General features: G+C 35.2%; 3 protein-coding genes across 7 annotated transcripts; 2 read left to right on the forward strand and 1 right to left on the reverse strand.

Moving 5' to 3' along the window:
• Nucleotides 1-87: 87 nt before the first annotated feature.
• On the forward strand, nucleotides 88-22,164 carry LOC129792209 (tumor protein p53-inducible nuclear protein 1). Of its 4 annotated transcripts, none has more exons than XM_055831039.1 (5): nucleotides 88-2,268; nucleotides 17,079-17,964; nucleotides 18,259-18,382; nucleotides 18,765-18,854; nucleotides 20,048-22,164. In XM_055831039.1, the coding sequence occupies exons 2-5, from the start codon at nucleotides 17,531-17,533 to the stop codon at nucleotides 20,201-20,203; spliced, it is 804 nt and encodes a 267-aa protein (XP_055687014.1). In that variant the 5' UTR covers nucleotides 88-2,268; nucleotides 17,079-17,530; the 3' UTR covers nucleotides 20,204-22,164. The 4 variants fall into 4 exon arrangements, with proteins under 4 accessions (XP_055687014.1, XP_055687016.1, XP_055687015.1 ...); XM_055831040.1 differs by lacking the exon at nucleotides 88-2,268 and adding an exon at nucleotides 11,618-13,755; XM_055831041.1 differs by lacking the exon at nucleotides 18,765-18,854.
• Nucleotides 22,165-22,501: 337 nt separating this feature from the next.
• Nucleotides 22,502-25,281, forward strand: LOC129792205 (ubiquitin-conjugating enzyme E2 N-like). 2 transcript variants are annotated; one of them, XM_055831025.1, is made up of 3 exons: nucleotides 22,574-22,619; nucleotides 22,697-23,539; nucleotides 23,621-25,281. In XM_055831025.1, exons 2-3 carry the CDS (start codon nucleotides 23,537-23,539, stop codon nucleotides 25,157-25,159), a joined length of 1,542 nt encoding a protein of 513 aa, XP_055687000.1. In that variant the 5' UTR covers nucleotides 22,574-22,619; nucleotides 22,697-23,536; the 3' UTR covers nucleotides 25,160-25,281. The 2 variants fall into 2 exon arrangements, with proteins under 2 accessions (XP_055687001.1, XP_055687000.1); XM_055831026.1 differs by lacking the exon at nucleotides 23,621-25,281 and having other exon boundaries at nucleotides 22,502-22,619; nucleotides 22,697-23,342.
• LOC129792212 (protein LLP homolog) lies at nucleotides 25,269-25,891 on the reverse strand. The gene is made up of 2 exons (XM_055831046.1): nucleotides 25,638-25,891; nucleotides 25,269-25,572 (listed from the first exon to the last, which is right to left on the reverse strand). The coding sequence occupies exons 1-2, from the start codon at nucleotides 25,806-25,808 to the stop codon at nucleotides 25,291-25,293; spliced, it is 453 nt and encodes a 150-aa protein (XP_055687021.1). The 5' UTR covers nucleotides 25,809-25,891; the 3' UTR covers nucleotides 25,269-25,290.
• Between the last annotated feature and the right edge of the window lie 12 nt (nucleotides 25,892-25,903).

Genomic DNA, 25,903 nt, shown 5'->3' on the forward strand with positions numbered 1-25,903 from the left:
AAAGTTCTATCGTCGAACGTTTCCATTTTACAGAGGAACAAATGCGAAAGATTTCATTTTTCTAGCATTGAAAATGGTTGTTGCGAGGTTTTTGAGACAGTTTTCCATTTGGTTGGGTTTATCTGCCGGAGGGTGGGCATAGGAGAAGACAAAGGAGTGAAAAGAACGTATTGTTGACGACACAGATTTCTGATTGAGAGCCACGAGCTCTATGCATGACTTTTTATGTAAAGTTCTCTCTGGACAATTGAGGCGAATTGAAAATGTCTCTGTTGGAATATTATTATTATTATTATGACAAAAAAAGCTCGTCGTGCCATTATTTTCTCTCAATAAAATATCAACACACTCTATGCAACGCGATCTCTCGTCAGTGGAATGATAAAAGCATAATTTAGTGTATGTTTGGAATAGAGAACAAACAAAAGTCAGCAGGGGGGAAGTAGCGCAATACATAATGTAGATCGAATGCAAATGCAAAACCCTTTTTCACTTCAGCAATTTTTCGATATAGCCACTATATTCCTCTATTTTGTGCTCTCTGTTTGTTTGTATGTTCTTTAAAAAAAAAGAAAACACAAAATTGTAGCACAAAAGTCATTGTCTGTTGCTCGATGGACTGACTGTTTTTGAATATCGCGCTTCTCTGTGCTACAATCGCTCTGTTTGCACGCACACACAATCCTAGCCCTTGCGCTGTGTTGTCCATTGAAAATTATGCCATTGAACAGGGCTCAGTAACTTGGGAAGAATTAAACTGAAATAGATTTCTTGCATTGAAGATGATTTGGGATGAAAATTGTTAGATTATAGTTTAAGAACTTTTGTATAGAAATATTGTTAAGATATTAATTATTTGTAAAACATTGATTGACACATACAGCCAAAGAACCAGGTTTTCTGCCGTTTTCCTGTGGAGGCTGGTAGTGGTAAGACGGCGGCAGACGCAACCCGAGTAAAGGAAATAAATTAAATGAAATGAAAAAAAAATTTAAGATGAAGATTAGGAAATTTTAGTACAAAATTCAAAGATTTCAAGGATTTCTTGGTCGCTGAATAAGATCCAATATTTGATAAAATTATTAGTGCCGCTTAAATGTTTTTAATTGATGTTTAAGGATTTTAAGGCCTTAAATTTTTTTTAATGATTTTTATCAATTTCATCGCCTAAAGACAATCAAAATATGCATTAGAGCGTCTTTGAGCATCGAACTTTGTAAAAATCATAAAATAACTTAAAACCCAATTTGAAATAAATAATTATTCTGGCGTAAAGACCTTAAGGCTATAGGTTTTAAAAACTGTAGCTCTAATTTATAGTTTAGGGCTATAACTTAGGTCTAAGTTATTATCCGGCCCTAGCTGAGCAGAATATAAAACTTTAGTGTACAATAAAAAAGCTCTTTGGCCTAGAATAACTATAAAGTCAGGTTTAGGAAGACTTAAATCGTATTTAAGAAGCTTAAACCTGATTTAATAGTTTAATTTCATTGGTTTCTTTAATTATTTTAATGTGCAATTTCACGAAGAAAACGTTTGTGAAATTGAATTCATTCTTTTTGAAATTTTTAAAATCATTTATTTAAAGTTTTTTTTTATTTAATATTTTTTATTAGTCTCATTTCAATTTAAGAAAGTAAATCTTTATTTTTTTTTATATTTGATATGAGGCTAATAAGTAATAAAGTCATAGTATGGAAAGTACATTTACTTGTTAGTTACCGAACCCTGCGATATCAATTTTAGATTTTTACATAAGAGAAGGGAACGAAAAGGGGATAGAAAAACTTTAATGTATAAAATTGTCAATTTAATGCTGGGAGAGAAACTAGTTAGTCTAGGGGGGTCATATGCTCCCAAAGGGACTTCTTTGTGCGAATAGGACCCGAAAAAAGGTCAGCCCTATTAGGTTTGTGTGTATTTGTGCGCTTGTTTTTGTTTTTACATCATTGAAGAACGTTTAATAGTGGTTAGTAAGCTAGTGTTTTGGTGTGAGTTATGCGCAAGTGTGGGGAAAATGTATATGTGTTAGTGCTTCTTTGCGTTCTGCTGGGTTTTCTGTTCCTCGCAAAAGAAGCCAATGTTAGTCAGCTGAAAGCGCGTCCCGAATCTAGTTCGATCGTTGTTTCCATTATACAAGAAAAAATATATATATTTAAAAAAAAAGAATTTTACTATTTAAGAAGAAGAAAAGTGGAAAAAAGGCACAAAATTGTGTAGAGATTTTTTTTGTGTGCTCTGCTCTTCACACGGGAAAAGTTTTGACGAGTAAGCTTCATTGATATTTTTTTTTTCACTAAAAAGAAATATAAATTTTGTTCGTTCGCCTCTTTCTCCCTCATTTTCTGCCCTACGACCGAAGGTTGTTTTCGGGGCAAAGGAAAATTGCACGGGAAAAACTCGTCGCCATCTTGGTTTAATTGCATAATACGAGGCTATACTTTTTACTTTATAAAGAAAACTCATTGTCCATTCCTCCTAATCCCACGCAATAGTTCCTGATGGATAAAATTTTGTGGATACGATATTGATTGAGGGAGGATCTAGCTTTGAGTTTTCTGCTTTGAGGAAGTAATAGGGGAAAGAAAACTACAAAGGATAATTTTTGGATGAATTTGTGAGCAAACTCCTGAATGGTTGTGTTGGTTCGCTCTTCTCTCTGGAAATTTTCCTTTTTTTGTTGCTTTCTCTACATAATATGCATAGTTAAGGTACATTAAGGTTTTAACCTTAACCAGAAGGGTCATAGGGGAAAATGAAAAGTTACATTTTTAATTCTATATAGGGGACAGGGCAGCAAATTCTAGTGAGTGGCTTATTGTCTAAATTGCAAGTTGACATTTAATCAGCTGATGACGCTCATACTGCCTCCATAGCTCTGAGAATTTGTGAGCAGTACCCAGAGTACAGAAAAAAAGACCTGGGGAGAGACTCAAGCGTTCAAGGTCTCGCTTAGTTTTTGTTTTTATTTATTTTCTGTCTCTATATTTTTGGCACGAAATCACGGAATTTTTTTTTTGCTACATGCTCTTGAAAATCTCAAGACCCTTTTTGTTCCCTTGACTCTGACACAAGGGATTCGACGTAGTAATGTAGTATATGTTTGGTTCTGGGGCCCTCCATGGGGGGTGTCTGCCTCACATAGAGATAGAGCAAAGTGATTTTGTTTCATCTGCCAAAAGGTGGGGCGGTGATGAGAAAATTTATTTTATTTTGGGTATCATGACAGAACTTTTACGCTCATCGTTATGCAATTTAAAATGAAAGATAAAAAAATAATAGAAAATTAGAGGAAAATATTCAAGGAAAAACTGTATTATGTTAGTTAAAATTGAAGAGAAACATTGATGGGCAAAAAGCGAACAAAGAAGTGGTTTTCTCATTTTATTTTTTGTTTTCATCTCAAGCTTTTATGCTCGTCCGCATATGCCATACACATACATTCGCATACACGGTGTTGTTCAATTGGGAGCATAAATAATTATTTGAGTTGAGATGTGTTAGGAGTTTATATTGGATAAATGTGGGACAAATTGTGGATGTAATTTACACTACTCACAAAAATATATAAACTCTACATATAACTCTAGATAATATATATAGTCAGGCTGATGATATGCGAAAGTGGTTTAACTCGTTGTCAGCTGAAGCATCGCTACACTGGTTAAAAAAGTTTTTTTTTTTTTTTTGCCGAAAAAGTTTTTTTTCTTGAAAAATAACATTATGCGGGGAGATATTAAATAAAAATAGTTTATTTTAAAATATCTTTAAAACATAAATGTTTAAGGACGTCTGAAAATAGTTGAATAAATAGCGACATATTGTATACAAAATATTGTAAGAAAATTAAAAAAAAAACGAAGAAAACAGCTAAAAACGCACACAATGACGTCATATGAAGCATAAAATTACGTCGAGCTCACCGGAAGAAGCATTAGCATCAAAGCTTCATCCTGATCAAAAACACAAATGTGACGTCATTGTTTGTATTTTTGAGCAAATTATTGTCTCTTGTCCCTTTTATCTTAAATAAAATTTATTAATTAGTTTAAAAATAAATTTTTATTAATAAACAAAACTTACAAAGTAGCAAGAAAGCTGCAAACTGTTTCACACAGTGCATTCAGCTGACTATTTGTGTATTCACCTCATGACAAATGATGCCTATAAAATTCATAATTTTCATACATTAAGTCAAATATTGTGACACTATCCGCGTTTCTTCGCGTACTGAACTTAATTTTTTTGTGCGCAGCATAGCTTAAGTTCATGGGGTTTAAGGAGAATATGGTGTAAGATGCAAAAGGTATAAGAAATACGTTCTCATGCCAATTATCATTACTCAAGACTCTAGAAGATGAATGCAAAAGAACTTGAGAAATGGACATAAATCCTCTTGAAGATACATACATATACAGAGAGAAAGATTTTGCTGATTTCGATGCTTGCAACAGCAAATATCGTAAAGATAGTGATTTCTATAATACGATATTTGCTGTTGCAAGCGGCGATTTGTAGGCTCTTACCACTACTGCGCATAAGCATAGCATACACGTTTACAGATCATTTGTATGTGTACAAATCATCTGTATACGTATACAAATCATCTGGGCACAAATACATATTTGGGTATAGGGGAAACTGGGGTAAAAGGTGAAAAAATAATTATTTTTAAGATTTAAAATATATATTTTTTGAAAGTCCTTTTATACTTATTTCCAATTCACTAAATAATCTAACAATTTTGTCTTTGCGTCAGAAGTTTTCCTTCCCACATCTAACCCTTCAAACTATAATCTTTCCAACAAATCAACCCACACTTTTAGCATTTCCAAAACACGCGATATGTAGTCTATTTCCATAATATTTTACGATCTAAAATTAGTTATTTTTATTTAATTCCAAACATGTCAGTTAAGGAATTTCTTGACAGGCTGCACAAAGTTTTCAAAATTAACTTTTTAGCAGATAAGTTTTAATCGTTTTGTTTGTGTTTTTGTTATATTTTCCATCATCAGGCATTAAAATCTTATCGCAACTAAACTTTATTTATATATTCTCTGTGACCTCAATTAGTTGGTGTTCCACTTCGTGGCCAACACCAAGTATTGTAATCGTCGGAAAAACCGACCACCTCAGATCGGGCTCAAACTTGGTATGAGCACGTTTCAGACAACCCACATTCCAAAAATGGTGGTGGAAAATTTTTGATCCGGCCGGCCTGCCGGCCGGCCGGCCGGCCGGTCGCCCAAACTTTGCCTTATAGCTCGAGAACGGTAACAGATAGAGACTTCCGGTTTGAAGTTTTATATAGAAATGTGGGTGTAAAATTTCATTTTTTCGCATTTTCAAAATCCAAGATGGCCACCGTCCGCCATTTTGAACTACTGTCAACCAGTTCCCTTATAGCTAGAGGTCTGAAATTTTAGTATGTTGTAGAGCTCAGTGAGACGTTTTCATCAATAATTCATTCTTGAAAATCGGTCAAGCGGTTTAGCAAATATGGCGGCCTAAAGCAAAACGTGTTTTTTCGATATAACTCGAGAACGGCTTGACCGATTTTGACCATCTTAGTATCAAATGAAAGGTTTTGCAAAGCCCTACAATTGTTTAGAATATTTCAAGTTTCAAAAACATCCGCAAGAGGCGCTAAAAACAAAAACAAAAATTGCCTAACTTTAAGGGGCAATATCTCCGAATCCCCATCATCGATTTTCTTTAAATTTTGATATGTTGTAGCAGGACTAATAATCTTGCACCAGTCCAAAAATGAAGAAATTCTATGTCGCCGTTTAGAAGATATAGCCATTTGAAAAATTCTTGAATTTGAAAAGTTCTAAGAGCCATATCTCCTGAACTGCTTGACCGATTTTGCTCATCTTAGTATCAAATTAAAGGTTTTGCAATTCTCTACAACTTTCTAGAACATCAAAAACCTCTAGAACCATTCCTTCGAGACAAAAAATGCCAAAAACTGTTTTAGTAAAACACAAAACCGCCATTTTGTGTTCTGGAGATGACCTTGAAAATTATTGAAATTTATGTCAATTTATAGTCTGTTTTAATACCTTTCCTAAATTAGTCAAGAAATTTCTGTAGGTCTTATAGAACCAGAGATATGACCATTTTTATCCATCAAATTGCCGAATTTTACAAAAAAAAATCAAATTTGTCTACTAATTCTGCTCACAAATAGTATTACAACGCATAAACAAACTTCTACACGTTGTGGGACACCAACTCTTATAACTGGACGCGTTATGATTGACTTTATTCTTGCAGTTTTATCTCTGCTTGGGAGGATGTAGAGGATACTTCTTATCTTTAATCATTAATTTTTATATGATTAAATGTGGGATTTATTAAAACTTTATATTGAATTAAATATTTCCTAAATCTAAACGAATTTTTCAAAAAGAAAAAGAAAGCTCTTCTCCCTCTCAGTTAGAAACTATTAGGCCCATTTTGGCTCGAAAGCTAAGAGATGAGTGGGAGAAATGTTCGTGAGCCAGAATCACGTCATACAGAGTGAAAAGAGCATCTCGTAAGTAAAATCTAAAATTGTCTCACCTCCTTCGGAGCAGTTCAAAATCAAGGTTACAAGACATGCGATAACTTTCAGCTGATCTTCTCAACTCTCGCAGATTCTTCCCATCTATGTGGCATATACAAATTGCAATTTTCTCTCTTTTTTTTTGCACCTTCCTGAGAATTAGTTAAAATGTTCCGAGAAATTTCATTGCGTTGTGTAACTTGGCGTGTCTCATTTCTTCTCTTATTTTTTTCGTGACTACAAGTCTGTGTTTAGAACTCACCACGGGCTGACAACGAGACAAAGAACCCCAAGCAAAAAAGAAATATATTTTTTCTTCTAAAAATGGAGACGGAAGGACAGACTGAGGATTAAACCATGTCTTCAGTGCCCTTCGTTTGTGTGATTGTCGATGCCCTTTTACGGAAGACAATCCCTTAAAGTCCTTTGAAGTACATAACTTTTTTTCCAAATAATTTTCTATAGGTTTTGTGTGCGAGCATTTCACAATGGCACACACGCAAAGAGATAATTCTGTTCTTCTTTTACCTCTCAGAATTCCCAATACATGGCAAAAAGAACATTTAGGGGAAACTGGGGTAAAATGCGTTTTTTATTCCTGAATTGTAATTTTATAGAAGTGTAAGAATGAATTGAAATACAAAGTAATTCGATTTATTTTGAAATATTAGCTTACACGTCTGATAGTTCTACTTGCCACTCTCTCTGAGTTTTTTCCTATCTCGCGCCCTCTATCGAGGATCGGAAATTCACCATTCCCACAGAAGTAATTTATAAAATTATTAACTATTATTTTAACTGTATTAGGTATGTATTTTGTACTTTTTAACTTTACTAATTCACTGAATTTTTAATTTTTCACTGATTTTTCGCCTCTCCCGTGGAAAACTATGATAACAACAGAGTAGTTCCTATGAAGTTACCATACTTTTCCATGGGAGAGGCGTTTTACTAAAATTTTACTATTTTTTTCATCATCTTCGTATTTCATTAAATGACCTTTATGAATTTTGTTGGGCTCTGAAAAGAATCAGTTTTGAGGCTGAGGCTGTCAGGCTTACTGGCTCATTGGGACAACATTATCATCCAATTCCGACTTAAGCGACTGTTCGTTATCTGTCCCTCCTACTTTAAACAGTCCGCGGTCTTCCGGGACCAGACTCATTTACCGTTCAACATCTTCGGCAGTCTATCGGATGAGGACAGGAGCGAACTTTTTGGAAGTCGGATATCTCTTTCTCATAACATCCTCGTCGATGATCTTCATCGAGCGATACAGGAGGTACTGTGCGATGAGACGGTGGGGCAGAGATGATTTCAGCAGGATCCGAGCTACCTTGTACAGTGGCCTCCGCAGGTGCTTGTTGCGCGGAAGGGACGCATTGAGATCTGGATCTATCCTATGGTTGTGGGTCAAATCCATTTTGATGACCCTCAATTTCGTCCCCACCTTCGTAACCCGCAACTTTATAAAGGCTCTACAGCCTCTGCGCTGACTTCCTGGTAGGGTAGATTTGGAGGAAAGAAGAATTCAATGGACCTCCTAATCTCCCGCATTTTCACCTGCACACTGTAAATATCTTAGTTTTCATTCGACCGCTGTTCATTCTATAATAAATACGTTTTTTTTTTGTTCCAAAATTTTAAGTTCCTGAAAGTACTTCATAAAATTATGTTATGTAGGTTAGAAAAGGTGTTGTAAGCATACGAGGATTTAGTTATCCCAACTTGTTCGCCGTGATATCCAAGTGGTGTAGGAGGATCTCACTATCTAATTCACTATTCACTTTTATAGTTTCAATTAATTCACTTAAATTCTGTTTATATTTCACTGTGTAACACGTGTCCAAAGAGAAGTCCATCGGAAGTAGCAATTGTCATTGTATCTGTCAGTCGGTAATATCAGCGCCCTCTACCAAATTGTTATTGACGTTCCCCTGAAGATTATGAACCATACTCTTATCTTTTAACATAGGAATATGGTTCATAATCTTCAGAAGAGTTGTTATATATTCTATGGAAAGTATGTTCATTAAAAAAATATTGAAAAATTTTGTAATCTAAGAGGAAAAAGATTTAATCTTAAGAACCTATAAGATTAGTAAATCAAAAGCAAAATATAGAGGAAGAAACTAATATCTTACCACTCAATAGTGGATGAGTATTTTAGAAGAGTAAAAGATAAAGGTAAAAGAAAACTTGAGCTTATTAAGGCAATCAATCTTGTGTTGGAAACTTCCTCAATATGTCATGTGACACACTCTGATGGGTACACAGAGTTCCAGACATGGTTTATCCAGGTGCAAAAATTGTCTCGCCTTTTTTCCAATGCATCAAAGAAAATGTATAAATGGAAAACTTGCATTGTATTAATGGGTTTCTAACTGTGAATGCCACCAAGTCAGCGATGGTCGAGGGAAATAAGAGTGGAAAAAAAAGAGACCACCGATACTAAAATGACTCAGCATTAACCTCCACTATTAATTAACTTTAATTGGAGATGCAATTTCTACAATAAAACTCACCTCTCTCTCTCTATGTTTCCAATTCTTTGTGTCCCTTTTTGCATATGTACATACATAATCTATATGTACAACAATCACATATAAACCAATAATTTACCGAGTGATTTGACTCAAAATCACAAATTGCACAAATGTTGCATTTTCATGTGAGCGCAAAAGGAGGGAAAATCATTATATTTTTTTTGCAAAATTATTTTCTCAAGCACGCTGATATTTCAACATTTCGTGCAAACTTTCAAGGTTGCCATTTTATTGACAATTTCGGGGTGCGTGATAAGGCATACGGTGGGGAAAATGATATTTTCCATTTTTGCCGTATTATTCAGTGGATGGACTATAAAAAGAGCCGCCCCATCACTTCGATCCAACAATATTGGGTTTTGCAAAGACACAGAGTGTCACCTTTTGCGTTTATAATTGCTCTTCAATTTGGTGGCAGTGAGAGAGAATGAGGAGGCGGAGGGAAAAATATGATGCAATTGCTAATTGTAGCATGAGGGGGTATTGATGAGAATATAAAACTTAAAACTTCCACAGTCGCGCACTTTATGAGCGATATGGAAGCTCTTTGTGCGCGACAGATAGTCTCGCGAGATATTGGTGGAGTTTATAAGCAAAAGTGGTTATCAGCTGTTCAAAAGGCACTGTCTATATTATTCTCACATGATTATTTATTTTTTCTTGACTTGGAAGTGTTTCTTTTAATACAAATGCGGAAATCAAATTTCTCTGAAGAAATTGTTTTATTTATTCTTTCTAAATTATGAAAAAAAAAATATTTGAAAGGAAATTAAGAGATGTAGTTGTTGCGACTTGAACCAGAGACTTTTAGATTTTGGCTGAAAACTCTTGAGATTATGCCATGAAGCTCCATAATAAATCTGTCTTGGCTGCAGTGAGCAGATGACAAGCAATGCTATTGTCTCTAAACAAAATTAAGAAAAAATTAATTATTATTAAGAAAGCTATTAAGAAAAAAACTTAACGAAATAATATTTTTAAATATTATTTTACACGTAAAGTGAATAAAATAATTATCTCTTCAATTGCTCAATTATTCGTTTTTTTTATTCACTTTACAGATCGTTCATTTAATTAATGTAGTTGCAACAAAAAACCCCAAAACATTCAGCTAAACTTGTTTAATATATCCCACTACTATGCGCTACAGCAACTAAGTCCTCTAAGCACACAGACAGTCATTTGTGAATCATAATGTCACGAGGTCATGCCATTTGTATTGTTCTTGTAAAGCTTTAATTTCAGCGCCAAGAAAAAAATTAATCTTGTCTGTTTATTTTGGCCTCGACAGTCAAACTTTTTTCCTCAAGATATAATTTCTCAATTAAGTTAAAAATCAACAAAGTATATGATTCTCTTTTTTTCTGCCAATGTTTTCATGAATTTTCTTCCAACACGGCCCGGCCCGCGTTTTTCACACTTTTATTGCATAATTTGCAATTATTACTTCTTTTTTTTTTCAGCAACAAATAAGCGAGCAATTAAGTGCTGTGATTCTCTCTAAGGTAGCATTAAAACCTTGTCGAATAGATTGCAAAGAGGGGTCTTTAGTAGAGAGTCTCAATATGTTGGCAATTTTTCATTGCAATATGCACACGGGGTTACCTACATATATTGTAAAAAAAAAAGAGAGAAGTGTGATCCAACCAAAAGGGAAAACAACATTGTGATTTTTCACGGAGGAGCGGCAATGTGTATCAAAGAGAATTTTCTCCCATTTGTCGAATATGCGCGCAACAATGAGCCTCAATGCAATTTTGATTGATTGGAAGTGAGAGTTGGGAGAAAGGAAATCTTTTTGCACACAAATTTGTGACGAATTGAGGAATTACATATATAGGAGAGATGGCTTGTGAATTGCATGCAATTACAAAGCTCTAGGGATAAATTGCAATACATATAACTGCACAAGTGGCATACTTTTCACTCAATAAAATTACATACATATAAAATGACTGATTGATGGTAATTTGCAAAGTGAAATTCCACACTTGATTGCATTCTCTCTATAAATTGCAATGAACAAAGCCTTTATGATTTTCTTTTTAATATTCCATCTAAAAATCTTTTGGGAAAAATTGGGGAAATTCTTAAATGAAAATTTGAATTAAACATCTCGAAATTCCTTCACCTTCACACTCTAAAGCTACCAATAATTCCCCCCAAATAGCAAGTGTTTAATTAAATTTGCATCAGTGTGTCTAGAAATCGCACACAACTTCTTCGGATGATGTCACTCCAATAGTAACAGAGTCTATTTATAAATTATATGTACATATATACAGTCGTGATCGTGCAGTAGGACCGTCGTCAAAAAAAGTTCTCCGCGGTAAAACGGCTGCAGAATGAGGAATTTCGCCTTCGCAGTGGGACAATTAGTACTATTGGAAAGGTAGGATACCAATTGTCCTACTACGAAGGCAAAATTCCTCATTTTGAAGCCGTTTTACCGCGGAGAAGTTTTTTTGACGACGGTCCTACTGCACGATCACGACTGTACACAAATACCTCTAGCCACTAAATTGGTGGGAAGAAGCCAAAAATATTTGGGGAATTAAATGCTTAAAATATATATAAAGTTTATATAATTTTTCAAAGAAATTTCCCCCAAAATTGATGATGCCAAAAAGACCAGGAAAATCACAACGAAGGTTCTCAAGTCCCTGCTTATTATATCGCTGAGATAATTCATCAAGTTCATCATTTTGCCCATGGTTAAGCATCGTTATTGATATTTAAACTTTTCGAGTTGAAATTTGGAAAAATGTATTCATTAAAATATGACGAAATTCTAAATAAAATTTATTATTATTTTCACGAACGCTAAAGAAACTGTAAATGATTATGGAGGTAGAGTTGTTCTCAATTATGGTTTATAGATAATGATGAAGCGTAATGGATTAAAAGATCCCGCTCTTTAGTCCTCTCGCGCCTTTCGCTATTGAATAAAACATGAAAAAAATTGATATTTATTTAATTTTAATTTTCCATCACACATTAAAATATAATTTTTATCTCTAATCTTTTTTTTTGCAAATCAGTTTTGTGTGCAAATAAATAATTCATTTCACATTGAAATATAAATTTTCACATGCATTTAATCGCGCGATTTTGTGTGTAAGGAAACGTGCATTGTAAGTGTAATTGTGAATTTCCACCCAAGACAATACGAAGAGGGTTTTATTTTAGAGGTCTTTTTTCTCTCTGCAACACTTCTAATTGTTGTTATATTTTATTTACATTTAGCATACCGAACGTGTTTTATAAAATAAGCATTTTTGCATTGCACACAGAATAATGTTTTTTATGCGCTATGTGAGAGAAAATTAACGAGATGAGTGTGAAAAAGGGCACACAGGAGGATTTTTTTTCAATGAACTTCGTGTGTGTGTTTAATTTGAATTGTGCGTAGTTAATTGGGAGGTTGCGTAAAAAAATGAGTGTTAGAAGCGACGGAGTAGTGGAGTGGGGGAGCATTTTTTAATGATGCTTAAATCACATAAAGGGCATGAATAGACAATCAACCTTCGGTGTGTAAATGATTAAAATTCATTATCTTCACTCGGCATTATGTTTCATATGAAAAATTCGTCGTATTTCCACACATATACGTCGTCATACAATTGGTGGCAGCGGTGGGCTCATCCAACAGTTACAATATTTCATAATTTTATGTTTTTACGGATTAACTTTGGTCAGTAGAGAAAATTCAAATCGAAAAGAACTTACTAAAACATTTAACAGTGAACATTCTTTAGTGAATATTTAGGGCTTAGAATTATTTTTTAAGTATTTCTTCTCCTTATGAAAAAAAAAAAAAAAAACGTTCTAAAATGACGATGGAACATCAAAAAGCCATCAGAAAAATCTTGGCCATCATCACAATCTACGCAAATAAAATATGATTGCTTTGCTACTTCTCACAGGAAGAAAAACTGAAAAAGTATTTTTTTTTCCTTTCTTAAAGTGTGAGGAAAATTCCAAGAAAATCCCCCCACCCACATGAGGAAAAAAAAAGAACTTAGGCGCGTGTAAATAAAACATATGATTTTACGCAGCAGTGAGTGTTTGTGTGGATGAAACAGCTGATTTTCTTTGGCACTTTAGTGTTTTTGCGCGATTTCACATTTATTTTCCATTCTGTTTTCGAATGAAGAAATTCGAGAAGAAAAAAAATCCAAGTGACGAGCCTCAATATTCTGTGTATTCGTGGGGACTTTATTTATCGCAAACTGTGGGATTAACTTGCGTCGCGCACTCCACAAGAGAATTTTTGCACAAACAAACATTCCCACTGTGCATGACATCAGTCTACATTGAATCGTTCTGGAAGCAACAACAAACTAAAAAGTTTCTCTCAAGAAACTTTCATTGTACAAAAGCTTCGCGTAGTTTCTGAAGCAAAAAAAACTTGTAGTGCACTTAGTGCTTAATATTTTATCACATCGAAAGTTCAAGAGACTCTACGTGAGTGCCAATTGAGAATATCACAAACATTTTTGTAGTGAATTTTAGAGAAAAGAAGAGCAAAGAAAGAGGTGTGACATTCATTGTGAAAATATTGCATCAGAATTTTCCAACAAGCACGATAGTGTTGTGTTTAAAGCGAGTTTGTGTATGCAGAGTAATTTATCTCACTCAGCAACACATCATTAGGTAATTTCCTCCTCCAAATAGCCGACAATTTTCCTTTTATAATTATCGAAAAGCTAAAATCAATCTTTACAGATGTGGTGCAATCTTAAAATGCAATTTGTTCGGGAAAATTGCCAAGGAATTTAACGAATTTGCAATAAACATTTTGTGTCACAAATATCGTTAAAGTACTTACTTTTGCCAGGTTTTATGGATGTTTTCTACTACAAAACGAAGAAAATAAATAAATAAAAACATTCTGATATAGCTCTAATAAAAAAAAAGAATGTTTTTGTACTCATGCATATCGCACAATGAACGCGTGATAGGGAGGCAAAAGAGTGGAAAAATATGATGGGTCCGAGAAATAGTCCACAACAAACCCAAACTATTTGGCGTGATTAAATCGTTATCAGAAATTAATAGGCAAACATTTGCTGTCTCCCTAAAAATCATCATTCTGAGGCATGCTCGGCGGGGCATGGGGGAAAGCGTGATGATAAAATTTTCCACACAAACACTCCAATTGTAATCAAAGAGCGGGATTTGATGCGATAAAGACCCAAAGGGTGGTGGAATTTAGTAGTTGAATGTCTTTCCTGGGTAATCAAAAGAATGCGTGGTCAATGGACTCTTGTGTTTTCCACTTCTTCTGTTGTGGACTTATTTCATCAGACGAAAGAAAAAAATCGTAAACAATTTTTGCGCTATCGCCAGACGAAATGGCGTTGTTAATGATACTTGGCCTAATCGCGCGTATTTTCCCACAAAATTTATTACACTGCTATATTTCTTTCAAATTTATTTGGTTTTTTTTGTTAGATGAAACTTTGTCTCCAATGTTTCATGTTCTGGATAATCCGAGATCTTTATCCGAAGGGTTTTGTCTTGGAAAAGGAATTCAATTTAATTTAAATTCCCAGCATAATCCTTAAGGATTGTGGTTTATATAATCTTTCGTTATCAGAAGTAAAAAAGGAAAATCTTTATCAAAGGACTTAAAATTACTCAATTAATAAAATAAAGTTTAATAAATTAATAAAAAAAATCCTTTGATAAAGAACTTCTTTATTTACTTTTGATTACAAAAGATTATTTAATTCATAGCCCTTAGGAATTCTTTTATCCAAATGTTTGCAACAAGAATTTTTTTTAAGAGTGTAGAATAACTTTTCAACTAAAACTGTGCTTGGCTTCTAAATGTAAACTTTCAAGCTCCACTTATTGAGCTTTTATTGAAATCTTTTCATGAATATGCATTTTCGTGGAACTCTCTTATGAATTTATTTGCAAACTTTATCCTACTTTTCTCCTCTGTATGTCCATTCATCATTCATACTTTATATATTTTGCCTGAATGAAAAAAAATTGTCTGAAGTTAAACCACCCAGTTGAATAAATAAATTCAGTTGTGTTGTTGATGAAAAAAAAAAAACCACCGCGTAGAAGAGATCTCAGCGACATTATTTAGCTGTGCGCATCATGAAGAATTGAACTGGAAAGCTATTTTTGTATGAATAAGATAATTATGCTCCGGAGGCTAAAAGACAGAAGGAATTGAAAAAGCAGAGCAATTGAAATTGTGGAAGATACTACTCTCATGAACAATGTGCATTAATTGCGCAATAGCAGATGCACTCAATTGGACTATCTAAGCTACATATATAGAATGGATCAAAGGCTGATTTATGCCATTTTAAGTGTATACAGAGATTATAAAGTAATTTGCCTTTTGTCAGAAGATTAATATTAAAAAGAATAAATATTTGCATAAGATTCTCTGTCTTTGAGATGATAATTTCACATAGAGTAATCAAATAAAAATCATTGGCAAAGTAAGCTTTAGATGCTTTACCATTAACCTCATCGTGCTTTGCAAGAGATAAAAAAAAGTGAATTTCATCATGTTGCGCACAAAGAGTTAATTTTGGGTTCCCCAATCAAATTTATGTGGACTCTGTGCATTCTTTTTTTAACCCACAGCTACATTTTTTTTGCCCCAAGCTATTATATTTTTCTGCTGATATTTTTATTGACTTTTTTCTCTCATCGAGATGTTCTAACAAATTTCATGCCGCCATGCAGTTCACCTTCAAGAGTGCTCGAAGAGCGTCTCAAAGCATTCAACTTTGCCACAGAGTTGTCTTTTGTTGAAAACTCTGGTATTAAATTGGTTCTTATTCACCTTATTTTCTATCGTATCTAGATTTTTTTTTTCACTTTTATTCTTCTTGTTGGGATAGCATTTAGTTGGGAATCTCAGCTGCTACAGACAATTTAATAAAATTCTTGTTGATTCTGAGCCAAGAATCTGTTGATTGGTTTAAATGAATCGTTAAAGTTTTGGCAATTTTTCGATAATTTTTTTTAATGGGTAATAACTCCCATTCCATTGGTTAAGAATTAATTTTCCAACTAGATGGCGTTATATTCAATTTGCGCGGAAATTCAAAAGAACACATTTTAGAACTTTTTGATCAATTTTTTTTTTTGAAACATTTCTTTGTTAACTTTTGGCAGATGGAATTATGGCATCACGGAGAAAGCAATAAATTTTCTGTTTGTGTAACTACAGACCGTGTCCAATTGCATTGTGTTCACAAAGTTTTTTTTTCTTTCTTCTGTGTTCTTGTTGGAAAATTTTGTATAATTATGTGGTTTATTTGCCGTGAGTCACGAGGTTTCTCTTTTTATTTTGCGCGCATTTCTTGCACACTGGGACACGTCTGGAAACGTCCTATTTCGCTGTGCCACGGATTTTATTTCAAATAATTCAAACAATCAATGGTCAATCACCGAAAGCCATTTTTTTCTCCTTTCTTTGTACAATGAATAAGGTTTTTTTGGCGTACAATTTGACCCTCCTGCGGTATCAATTTGGCTGTCGGAGTGCGCGATTTTTTCATGAAAGACACCCACTCGCAATGGCCAACAATGGGTCATTTTCGTTGGTAAATTAGATGATATTTTACATTTTTGTATGGACAATTTTCTAGTGGGTTTAGCAATTGAAATTAATTTTTGGGAGGGCGCTCAAGAAATTGAGCAATTTCTTTGTAAACTAATAGCAGAGAGAAAGAGGGAATAAATGTTCTGAAAATAGACAGAAAGAGAATAAAATTGTGCAAAAAAAATATAAAAGATTGCGCCACATTTTTGGAATGGAGTTGTTGAACTATCTATCGTGACCCAAAGCCATGAACTTGGGTGCACTCAAGATAAAATGACCTTCCCATGGTGAGGGAGGCAAGACAGAGGAGGGACGAAGAGGCGACGCCAAGATATGGGTCGGACGTAAAAAGCAATATTAAATAAAATTGTGTAAATTGTCTTTGTTGTTCCAGAAACCTGATAAACGGCTGTTGATAACGAACAATACAACACTACAAATCTTTATCGCATACATTTTCTTAAATATTTAACAAAAAAAAGAGAAGGAAACTTTTGAGGCAATTGCTGCTTAGCACGAAGAAAAGAAATTTCTTTTTTTGAAGAATTAACTCTGCGAGACCTGAAAGAGGAAGAAGGGAAAGCACACACTACAAATTCTTTTTAAAGACTGACACTGCATTCTTGTGAAGAAGAAGAAAAAGAAGGACGCAAAGGCTTTGGGTTTTAGCACAAAAAAAAGATAATTTGCTATTTTTTGTGCGTTTTATTCTGTGATCTCAAAAGGAAACACGTGCGAGGAACTAGCTAAAAGAAAAGATTGTTAAATTTTCCTTAAAGAAAGTTGAGCAAAAGAAAAAACTTCGCGCGGGGAGTCGTGTGAGAAATTTGTTGATTTCTCTGTATAATGTTCAATACATTGGCATCGTATCTCCTGGGAAATTCGAGCAGCAATAAAAAGGAGCAAGAAGCGGAGCAACACGACAATCGAACTGGAGACGCGGATTCACCATCAGCTGATCGACACAATCTACTGCGAACCGTTGCTGACGACGACTACGAGGATTGGCTACTGGTTGAGCGGGATTCCATTGCTGACGACGACGTCAGCCTCCCGCGAACTGACTCCGAGGAGGAATTGCCAATTGTTGAGATAAAAAATAGCCCACTAGTGACCAAGGGACGTCGCAGTCGCAATGCTGAGCTCCAAACAACCATTGTCCCACTCAATTCCATGGAGGAGTCGTGGTTCGTGACACCACCATCGTGCTTCACCGGCACCCAGGGACCCATCCACATGGAGACGTCGCCCCTTGAGAATCTCCTCATTGAGCACCCCAGGTGAGTTTTTTATTTCATTTATTTTCAATATTGAGATAAATCCAAAACATCGCTGGAACGAGAAAACGCGACTACTTGACTGTTTCATCTTGACTTAAAAAACTTGTGATGGACATAAAAATAATTTAAATCTAGCATAAAAAAAACTTAAGCCTAACTTTAAACATTTAAGATTAGCTCAGAAAAGTGAAAAATTTTAGTTCAAAAAAACTAAGCACTGTCTCAATAAACTTAAACGAGACTTTAGGGGAGAATTATGCCCTTTATCACAATTTTTTTCTCTCTCTGTTGCAGCATGTCTGTGTATCACAGCATCCGGGGCCCATCTCATCCCATTGAGAGTGACATGGTCTTGCTGAATTACGATGCAGCTGAGAATCAACCACCCCATCCGGCCGACGAAAGAATCGTCAACCACGTAAGTTCCCCAACAAATCAACAAAATGGCAATCATTCATCGAACTCATCATACGAATGCATGTTCAATTCTTACCCTTCCATGTTATTTTAATCCTCACCAAATTGGCATTTTTTTGTTTTTTTGTTTGTACAATTGGAAGAATTGGAGAAGAGAGGAAAATTCTTTTTTTTTTGCGTTTGGCTAAAATTTACAAAAAAAAATCCCATTTGCTAATTTTCCGTATAATACAAAAGAGGTGTAATCTCGCTGCAATTGCAACCCTTCCTGCTTTGCTTGTGCATTAATTACCTGGTTTTGATGAAGAAGATTATGATGAAAGAAAGGTTTCGGATTTGTGGGGACGCAGGACTGAGAAATCACCATGTAAATCTCATTGCAGACAACTCGAGTCTCAACCAGGGTCAGACGCACGGATCGCGTCGTGTCGTTGGAGGAGAAGCAGGGCTATTTGTATCGCAATGCTCAAATGGTAAATGGACCCACAAATTTTTCTTAAAAACGATTTTTTTTTTCAAATCAATTCCCCCTTTTTCTCTCACAAAATTATTATCCTCTCCAATTCTCAAATACACCACCCCCATACACATATTCCATTTACAGATTTCTTGGGGATTCTCCTGGCATGTTTTGTCGTTCCATGTGTGCTTTCCTGGGTTTCCCGGGGTCAATCAAACTCACACCATTCACACAACACCACACTATCCTTCTTTAGTTTTTCACATTACTTTTGGTTCCTTCCAAATTCACCATCATATTGGCTAGAATTCATTTCACAAATCAATCCTGCTCTTTGATTATTTTCGAAGGACTGATGGAAGTTTCGTTGAAAATAATTATAAGGAAAAATGATGCAATTTTGATGAAAATTGAGACTTTTTCATTATTTCTTTCATGAAAATAATTTTAGATCTGTTAAAATTGGAAAGAAAAGACTTTTAGTAGGTTTGAAAAATATTTGAACCTGAAAAGGATACGAGTTTGGATTTAAGCCGTTAATCCGCCATCTTGTGGTATTAGGATATTTCAGTCATAGCGGCCATTTTGTAAAGGAAAAATGGTTTTACTTAAAATCATGTCCTTATACTTTGCAGAGATTAATTAAAAAATAAAGAATAAAGACTAATTATAAATTTACTAAGATATTTACTTATTTTTTGCATTAAATCTCATTATTAGTAATTTCTAGATGGAGACGCATAGATGGAGGCCATATTGATTTCTTTTAATATATTATCTTTTCTTAATCAAAAAGATTTATTTGTCGAATTTATTATTTTTGTGATCTTATTTAATTGAAGACTGACTATGTTAAATAATAGAATAATCACTTTAAAAATAAATTAGTTATCGAATTAATTTAGTTCCAAATAAATCAGATCGATGACATTATTAGCAATGTAATTAAGAATTGCATCCGTTTTTTTCTTTAAGAAACTTCTCATTGCTTGCATCGCGTTGTCTCACGATTCAGCAATCAGAGAACAAAAAGAAATTGATACTACCTCAAAGATTTATTTTCCTCACAAAGAAAAGAAGTCTGTGACACAGAAACTGGCAGTCCTTCAATTTAATCTTCCCATAGAGCAGCAAAAGAAGAAAATTAAAAAAAAAAAAAGAAGAGAAGAAGTTCTTCAGTAAGAATGGTTGGTGTTTGTCTTGCAGAACCACGACAAGAAGCAACGCCAGAAGTTGTGTCGGAATGCACTGATTAGGTCCAACAAGACCAATGAGGTGAATGCCAAGAATGGACGACAGAAGCGTTCAGATAAGCAACACTCCAAGAATGCCAGTCGTGCCAACAACAATCGCAAGTGCTAAAGCACCCATAGATTGATATGGTTTGACCCACACGATCGTCTTAATTCCCGACATCTGGCAACTGCACCATGGACCCCCCCTCTGCCCCCTTTGGAGGTATAATCAGGGCATTTCCTTCCTGGGAGATTTTTCATCCTTCCCCATTTCGCTGAAAAGAATCCCTTCTAAAAATTTCTCTGCGACTTTGGAGCGCAACAAACCTCCCACAATTATCTTTCTTTTAATTTTATTATTCTCTACTAAATTTCTTCTTCCCCATCTCTCTCTCTCTACACATCCTCTCTCAATCCTTATTTGGGTGAGGCTTTTTCGGGGAAGAAGAAAATAAAGCAAACAACAAGAAAAAAGCTACCAAAACCTCTTGAGAAAATCTAGCAAGGGATCATCTTATTCCCTTAATTTCATGTAGATTTTCATGTCTATTAATTGGCAAGAGATTTGTGTTCAAAAAAATAAAAAAATAAATAAAACTGATATAGGAATTATGCAAAAAAAAGTTTTAATCGGAAAAATGTTAACAAAATTTGTTAATCACAAAAAATATGAAGTTCAGCATTGTAGATTTAGTCGTGTCATATGTTGGAGTGAAGAAAATCATTGGAAAAAATATTTGCAAAAAGCATAAAGAGCAAAAAAAATTAAAAACAAAAAACCTGATAAAAATAAAAATAATAATAATTAAATGAGATCGTCTTTAAGATAGAATAATTTTCTTCTATCACGAAGCAAATTATTATCTTCTCATCATTGAGCAAAATGCACAAAAGATTGAGTTTCAATTAAGAAGTTTTCTGTGAGAAAAAAAAGTTTGAACTGAAAGTTTTGAAAATTTATTTGAGGTTCTCTGAGAAATTTAAAAGAATTTAAAAGATTAAAAAAAAAGTCTTGATGTGAAAATAAATCAAAATTCTTTGATATTTAAAAAGGAGAAAACTGTTGGGCGGCCATATTGGAATATGAAAAAGCTCAAAGGACAAATTATTTTTTCCAAACTCTCAGTTCAATCGTCATCTTGTCTCTTCAATGATAAATGCAAAAAATATCAAGGAAAAAAGAGACATTTTCTTGACAAATTCACTACATTAGATTTAAAAAAAAAAAAGAAAAGAAATTAATTGTGAAAGCAGCAATTTTAGTGAGATGCACAGTAATAAATTAAATTAAATTAAAAAATAGAGAAAAGAAAAATCTATAATTGCTAATTTTCACCGCCAGAGGTAAGAAAAAATACACACCCTGTATTTTTTGTGTAAATATTATTTTTTAGATGAAAAACAAAAATGTTTTTCGAGTAAGAATATTGTCCTCATTGTTTTATTTTTTTTTTTAGATTTTAGTAAAGTGAAAATAAAATCACCTTCAAACTTGAATGTGAATGAAGAAGCAAATAAATAGTTTTTAGTGTTCAATTTATTGTGAAAATCACCCCAAAAACAAACAAAAAAAAAAACTCTAACCATTTTTATCCCCTGCGCTCCCCATTAATAGTGATGAATGTTGATAAAAGAAAAAATGGAAAGAAAAAAATGTGAATTTTAAACAAGATGTCTGTCTGAATGTTCGCAAAAGGACGCCTTTCCAGCATGTAATAAAATGGAATTGTAGAAAGTTCTTTTGCGGAAAAATCAAATTTTGCGTATATTGCTGTGTAAAATGTATAAAAAAGTGGTATTTATATTGCGTATAAAAAAAATTATGAATTAAATGAAAAAATATGTGGTATGCACGAGAAAAAGGTAAAAAAAATGTGAAAATGTATGGAAAAAAATGCGACAAAAACATCATCTTTATTTATAGTTGATACATCTTGTAATTTTAAAATATTTACTTGTCTCTTTACTGTAATCTTCTTATATATTATTAAAAAGTGATTCATAGAGAAGAAAAAAAAGGACAAAAAAATAAAGAAAAAAAATTACGAGAAAATGAAGAAAAAAACTCAATAAAACTGTTTTAAGTGATTCCTTGTTTGATTTTTTGTTTTTGTAATTTTCAACCTTTTTCAGCGGATTCTTGGAAGTTGTTCACTCAATTTTTCATGAGGCGGCTCTGTGATTTTTTAAGTTTTGGAAATAAATGAAATTTTGCGTCAATTTGAAGGTTTTTTATTCATAAAATTCATCAACAAAAGAAATAAAAATCATTTCCTCATTGAAAAGCAGAAGAAACCTCAAATTCTGAAGAATTCCTCATTTCTTGTCCCTGAAAAAAGGAAAAATAAAATTTTTCAGAAAAATAGTATGACTGACTCGCAAAATCCAACCTGCGTAAATGTGCTTTTGCACTTTATTTTTCTCTGTGTATTTACGAACCTTTCAAAGTGAAGTCCGATAAATTTCCGAAGAATAAAACAAAAAGAATTTTCACAACAAAGCAAAAACAGAATTGGGCGACAGGAAGTGAAATCCAAGAACAAGTGAGTACCCTGGTGGATTGTGGGCATTCCCCAAAGCCTGATTCTCATTGAAAAATAAATCTTTTTGCCGTGAAAAGGGAGTGAACAACATGGAACTTCCGCGACGAATCATAAAGGAAACGCAGCGATTGATGCAGGAGCCAGTTCCGGGAATCTCTGCACTGCCCGATGAGACAAATGCCCGATATTTCCATGTGATTGTAGCTGGTCCGAAGGATTCCCCATTTGAGGGTGGCAACTTCAAGTTGGAGCTCTTCCTGCCCGAGGAATACCCACTGTCTGCACCAAAGGTGCGCTTCATCACACGAATCTATCATCCGAATATCGATCGTCTGGGACGAATTTGTCTGGATATCCTCAAGGATAAGTGGAGCCCTGCACTGCAGATACGTACTGTCCTCCTATCAATTCAGGCACTCCTCAGTGCCCCCAATCCCGATGATCCACTGGCCAATGATGTGGCGGAACAGTGGAAGCTCAATGAGGCAATTGCAATTCAGAATGCACGTGACTGGACCCGGAAGTATGCAACAGCCTGAAGTGATAGATGCGAGCTCAAAATGTTGGAGATTTTGTTCTGTTAGTGAATTAGGCATCCGGATGTGGAGTATTTTATAATAATTGAGACATTAGCTCACAATGTAGAAATGGAAGAAATTAACATTCTCACTGAGACGGAAGTATTGGAAAGCATATTTTTAATAATCACATACTTGTAAGAAATCTCTTGTCTTTCAATTACTCTCAATTTTTGACCAGGAAGTCTCAAAAACAGCCTCAAATTAATTTTCTTTTTGAAAATCCCGCGTGACATTGAAAGGTTTCACGTTGAGTCATTCCGCGGAGTGACGGAACAGCTGTTTTCATCACGAAATTCCCAAGTTTTTTATTCTTCAACAAAGAATTAGCAAAAAGACATGGTAAGTAGTTGGGGTGGCAGGGAGAGTCCTCAGAAAACTCCCGAGGGTCAGAATTTAATGAAAAACTCAATTTCCAATCAGCACGGACGCCTTAAAGTACGCACAACAGAGGAGGAAGCAGCTAGGAAGAAGCTGGAACAAGATGAGAAGCTGAAGCTCTACCAGGCGGCAATGAAGGAAATCCGCGCAAAGAGGGATGCAAAGGAATTCGATAGGGATCTATTGGATCTCACACGGAAGCTCCTCAGCAGTAATCCCGATATCTACACCCTCTGGAATATTCGTCGGGAATGCTTTGAGGAACTGAGGAAAACCCTCACGGAGGAAGAGTTGCGAGATCTCCACACAGGTGACCTTCACTTCACTGAACAGTGCCTCCAGGTGAATCCCAAATCATACGGAGCATGGCATCATCGTAGTTGGATTCTGGAAACACGCCCCGATCCGGATTGGAAGCGTGAAGTGGATCTGTGTACGAGGTACCTCAAATTGGATGAGAGGAACTTCCACTGCTGGGATTACAGACGCTACGTGGCTGAGAAGGCGGGTGTTCAGCCTGAGAGTGAACTGGAATTTTGCACACAGAAAATTCAGACAAATTTCTCAAATTACTCCTCCTGGCACTACCGCAGCAAGCTTCTGCCGATTCTCTTCCCGCACGAGAGTGACCCCCAGAGGGCTATCAATGAGGAGAAGCTACAGAGTGAGCTGGAGCTAGTTCTCACGGCTGCCTTTACAGATCCCAAAGATAGCAGTGCGTGGTTCTACCAACGATGGCTTCTTGGCTATTCTGAATTACCCCTGGACCTGGCTGCCTTCCGCTACAGTGGTAATTTAGCCACTGTAGCCTTCACGAAACCCGTAAATCTCCACAAATGCCAACTTACTGGATCTTTGGACGTCCTAGAGGGTGCTGGAGGATGGAGATCAGCTTCTGGGGCGGCTTATGATACAACGTGGACAAAACTAGGAGAGAGTACAGTGAAAAACGGAACTTTTGAGTTGATTTTCTCTGATGAGCAGCAGCAGGAACACAGGATGGAGGTTAAAGCATCAGAAGGGGGAGAATATGTTGGGGTAAAGCTACCAAAATTCGAACATATTTTCGGGAAGGCTGTCCTGAGTCAGTTGAAGGAACAACTAGAGTCATGCAGTCAATTGCTAGAATTTGAACCAGACAGCAAGTGGACTCTGCTCACAGCAGCCCTGCTCATGAGGGCCATTGATCGAAAGGCCTATCACACGAGGGCTCTTGAATACATGAGAAAACTTCAGGAAGTTGATTCTCTCCGACGGGGCTACTACCAAGATTTGGGCAGTAAATGGGCTGTAGAGCAGGTGCTTGAGCAATGGATTGAAGCTGGAGATTTCAATGCAGCTCTGGATTTGTCCTCCCTGCAAATTACATCATTGGCCTACGAACAATTCATGAGTATTGCGAAGGAAGTTAATCTGGCGGGGAATCAATTGGGAGATAGAAGTCTGGCCAAGTTGGTGGTTCTCCGTAATTGCCAGACGCTCAATTTGCAACAGAATCCCATCAGTAGGGACTCTGTGGAGGCTCTGCGTGAGAAACTTGGTGGACAGATTGAAATTCTTGCAGATTTTTCTAATAACTAAAAAGTATGTCCGGAACTTTGCATGATTCCAAAGATTTTTATCTTTTGCTGGATTTTTTTGGGCCCAATTTTAATGATTTCTTTTATGAATAATAAAGCTTCTGCGAGAATTTTTCTCTTGAAGATTTTTTTTTATTCATATTCAAGATTTTGATAAGGATCCGTGACAGTGAAGAGATTTTGTTTGCGACTCTTGCGGGATTTGGCACCGTTGTCATTGCCCTTCTTGTGCTTCTTTTTCTTCTCCAGCCTCCGTTTGTACCACACTGGATAGTTCCCGAATTGATCCTTCATTGTCTTTGCATTGTACACATGCTCCACGTTTGTCTTCTCATTGACAATCGTCACCTTCTTTAACTTTTTCGTCTTCACTGCTTCATCCTCCCCGTCGACTTGCATTGAATCCTTGTTTTTCTGTGTGCAAGATCACAAAGACAATAAGAGTTTTCAATGCGAATTAAACAAAAGATTAAACTTACCTTTTTGATGGTTTTTGCATCTCTAACCATTGAGATGTCTTTGATCTCTTTGGAAATCTCATTGCCTTTCTCATCAATTAGGCCCAAGCACTTTTTTAATCTCGCCAATTCCTTCACGGCAAACCTCTCACGCTTCACATTGTTATTCTTTGCACGCTGCTTCCTTCCCATCTTTGTGTTTTCCAGGAAAATTTCTTCTCGAGCAAAATTTTCCTTGTTTTGTAAACAAACCACGTGCTGACCAAAAGACCATATCACACTGAAGT

This window comes from Lutzomyia longipalpis, chromosome 3 (assembly GCF_024334085.1).
Source record: "Lutzomyia longipalpis isolate SR_M1_2022 chromosome 3, ASM2433408v1".
In the NCBI taxonomy this organism is placed as follows: Eukaryota; Metazoa; Arthropoda; class Insecta; order Diptera; family Psychodidae; genus Lutzomyia; species Lutzomyia longipalpis.

Bases quoted from the DNA above. Each gene is read 5' to 3' on its own strand.
- LOC129792209 (XM_055831039.1), top strand. From the start codon at position 17,531: ATGTTCAATACATTGGCATCGTATCTCCTGGGAAATTCGAGCAGCAAT. The intron at 18,383-18,764 runs GTAAGTTCCCCA...ATCTCATTGCAG, and splicing joins ACGAAAGAATCGTCAACCAC to ACAACTCGAGTCTCAACCAG. The intron at 18,855-20,047 runs GTAAATGGACCC...TTTGTCTTGCAG, and splicing joins TGTATCGCAATGCTCAAATG to AACCACGACAAGAAGCAACG.
- LOC129792212 (XM_055831046.1), bottom strand. From the start codon at position 25,808: ATGGGAAGGAAGCAGCGTGCAAAGAATAACAATGTGAAGCGTGAGAGG. The intron at 25,573-25,637 runs GTAAGTTTAATC...TCTTGCACACAG, and splicing joins ATGCAAAAACCATCAAAAAG to AAAAACAAGGATTCAATGCA.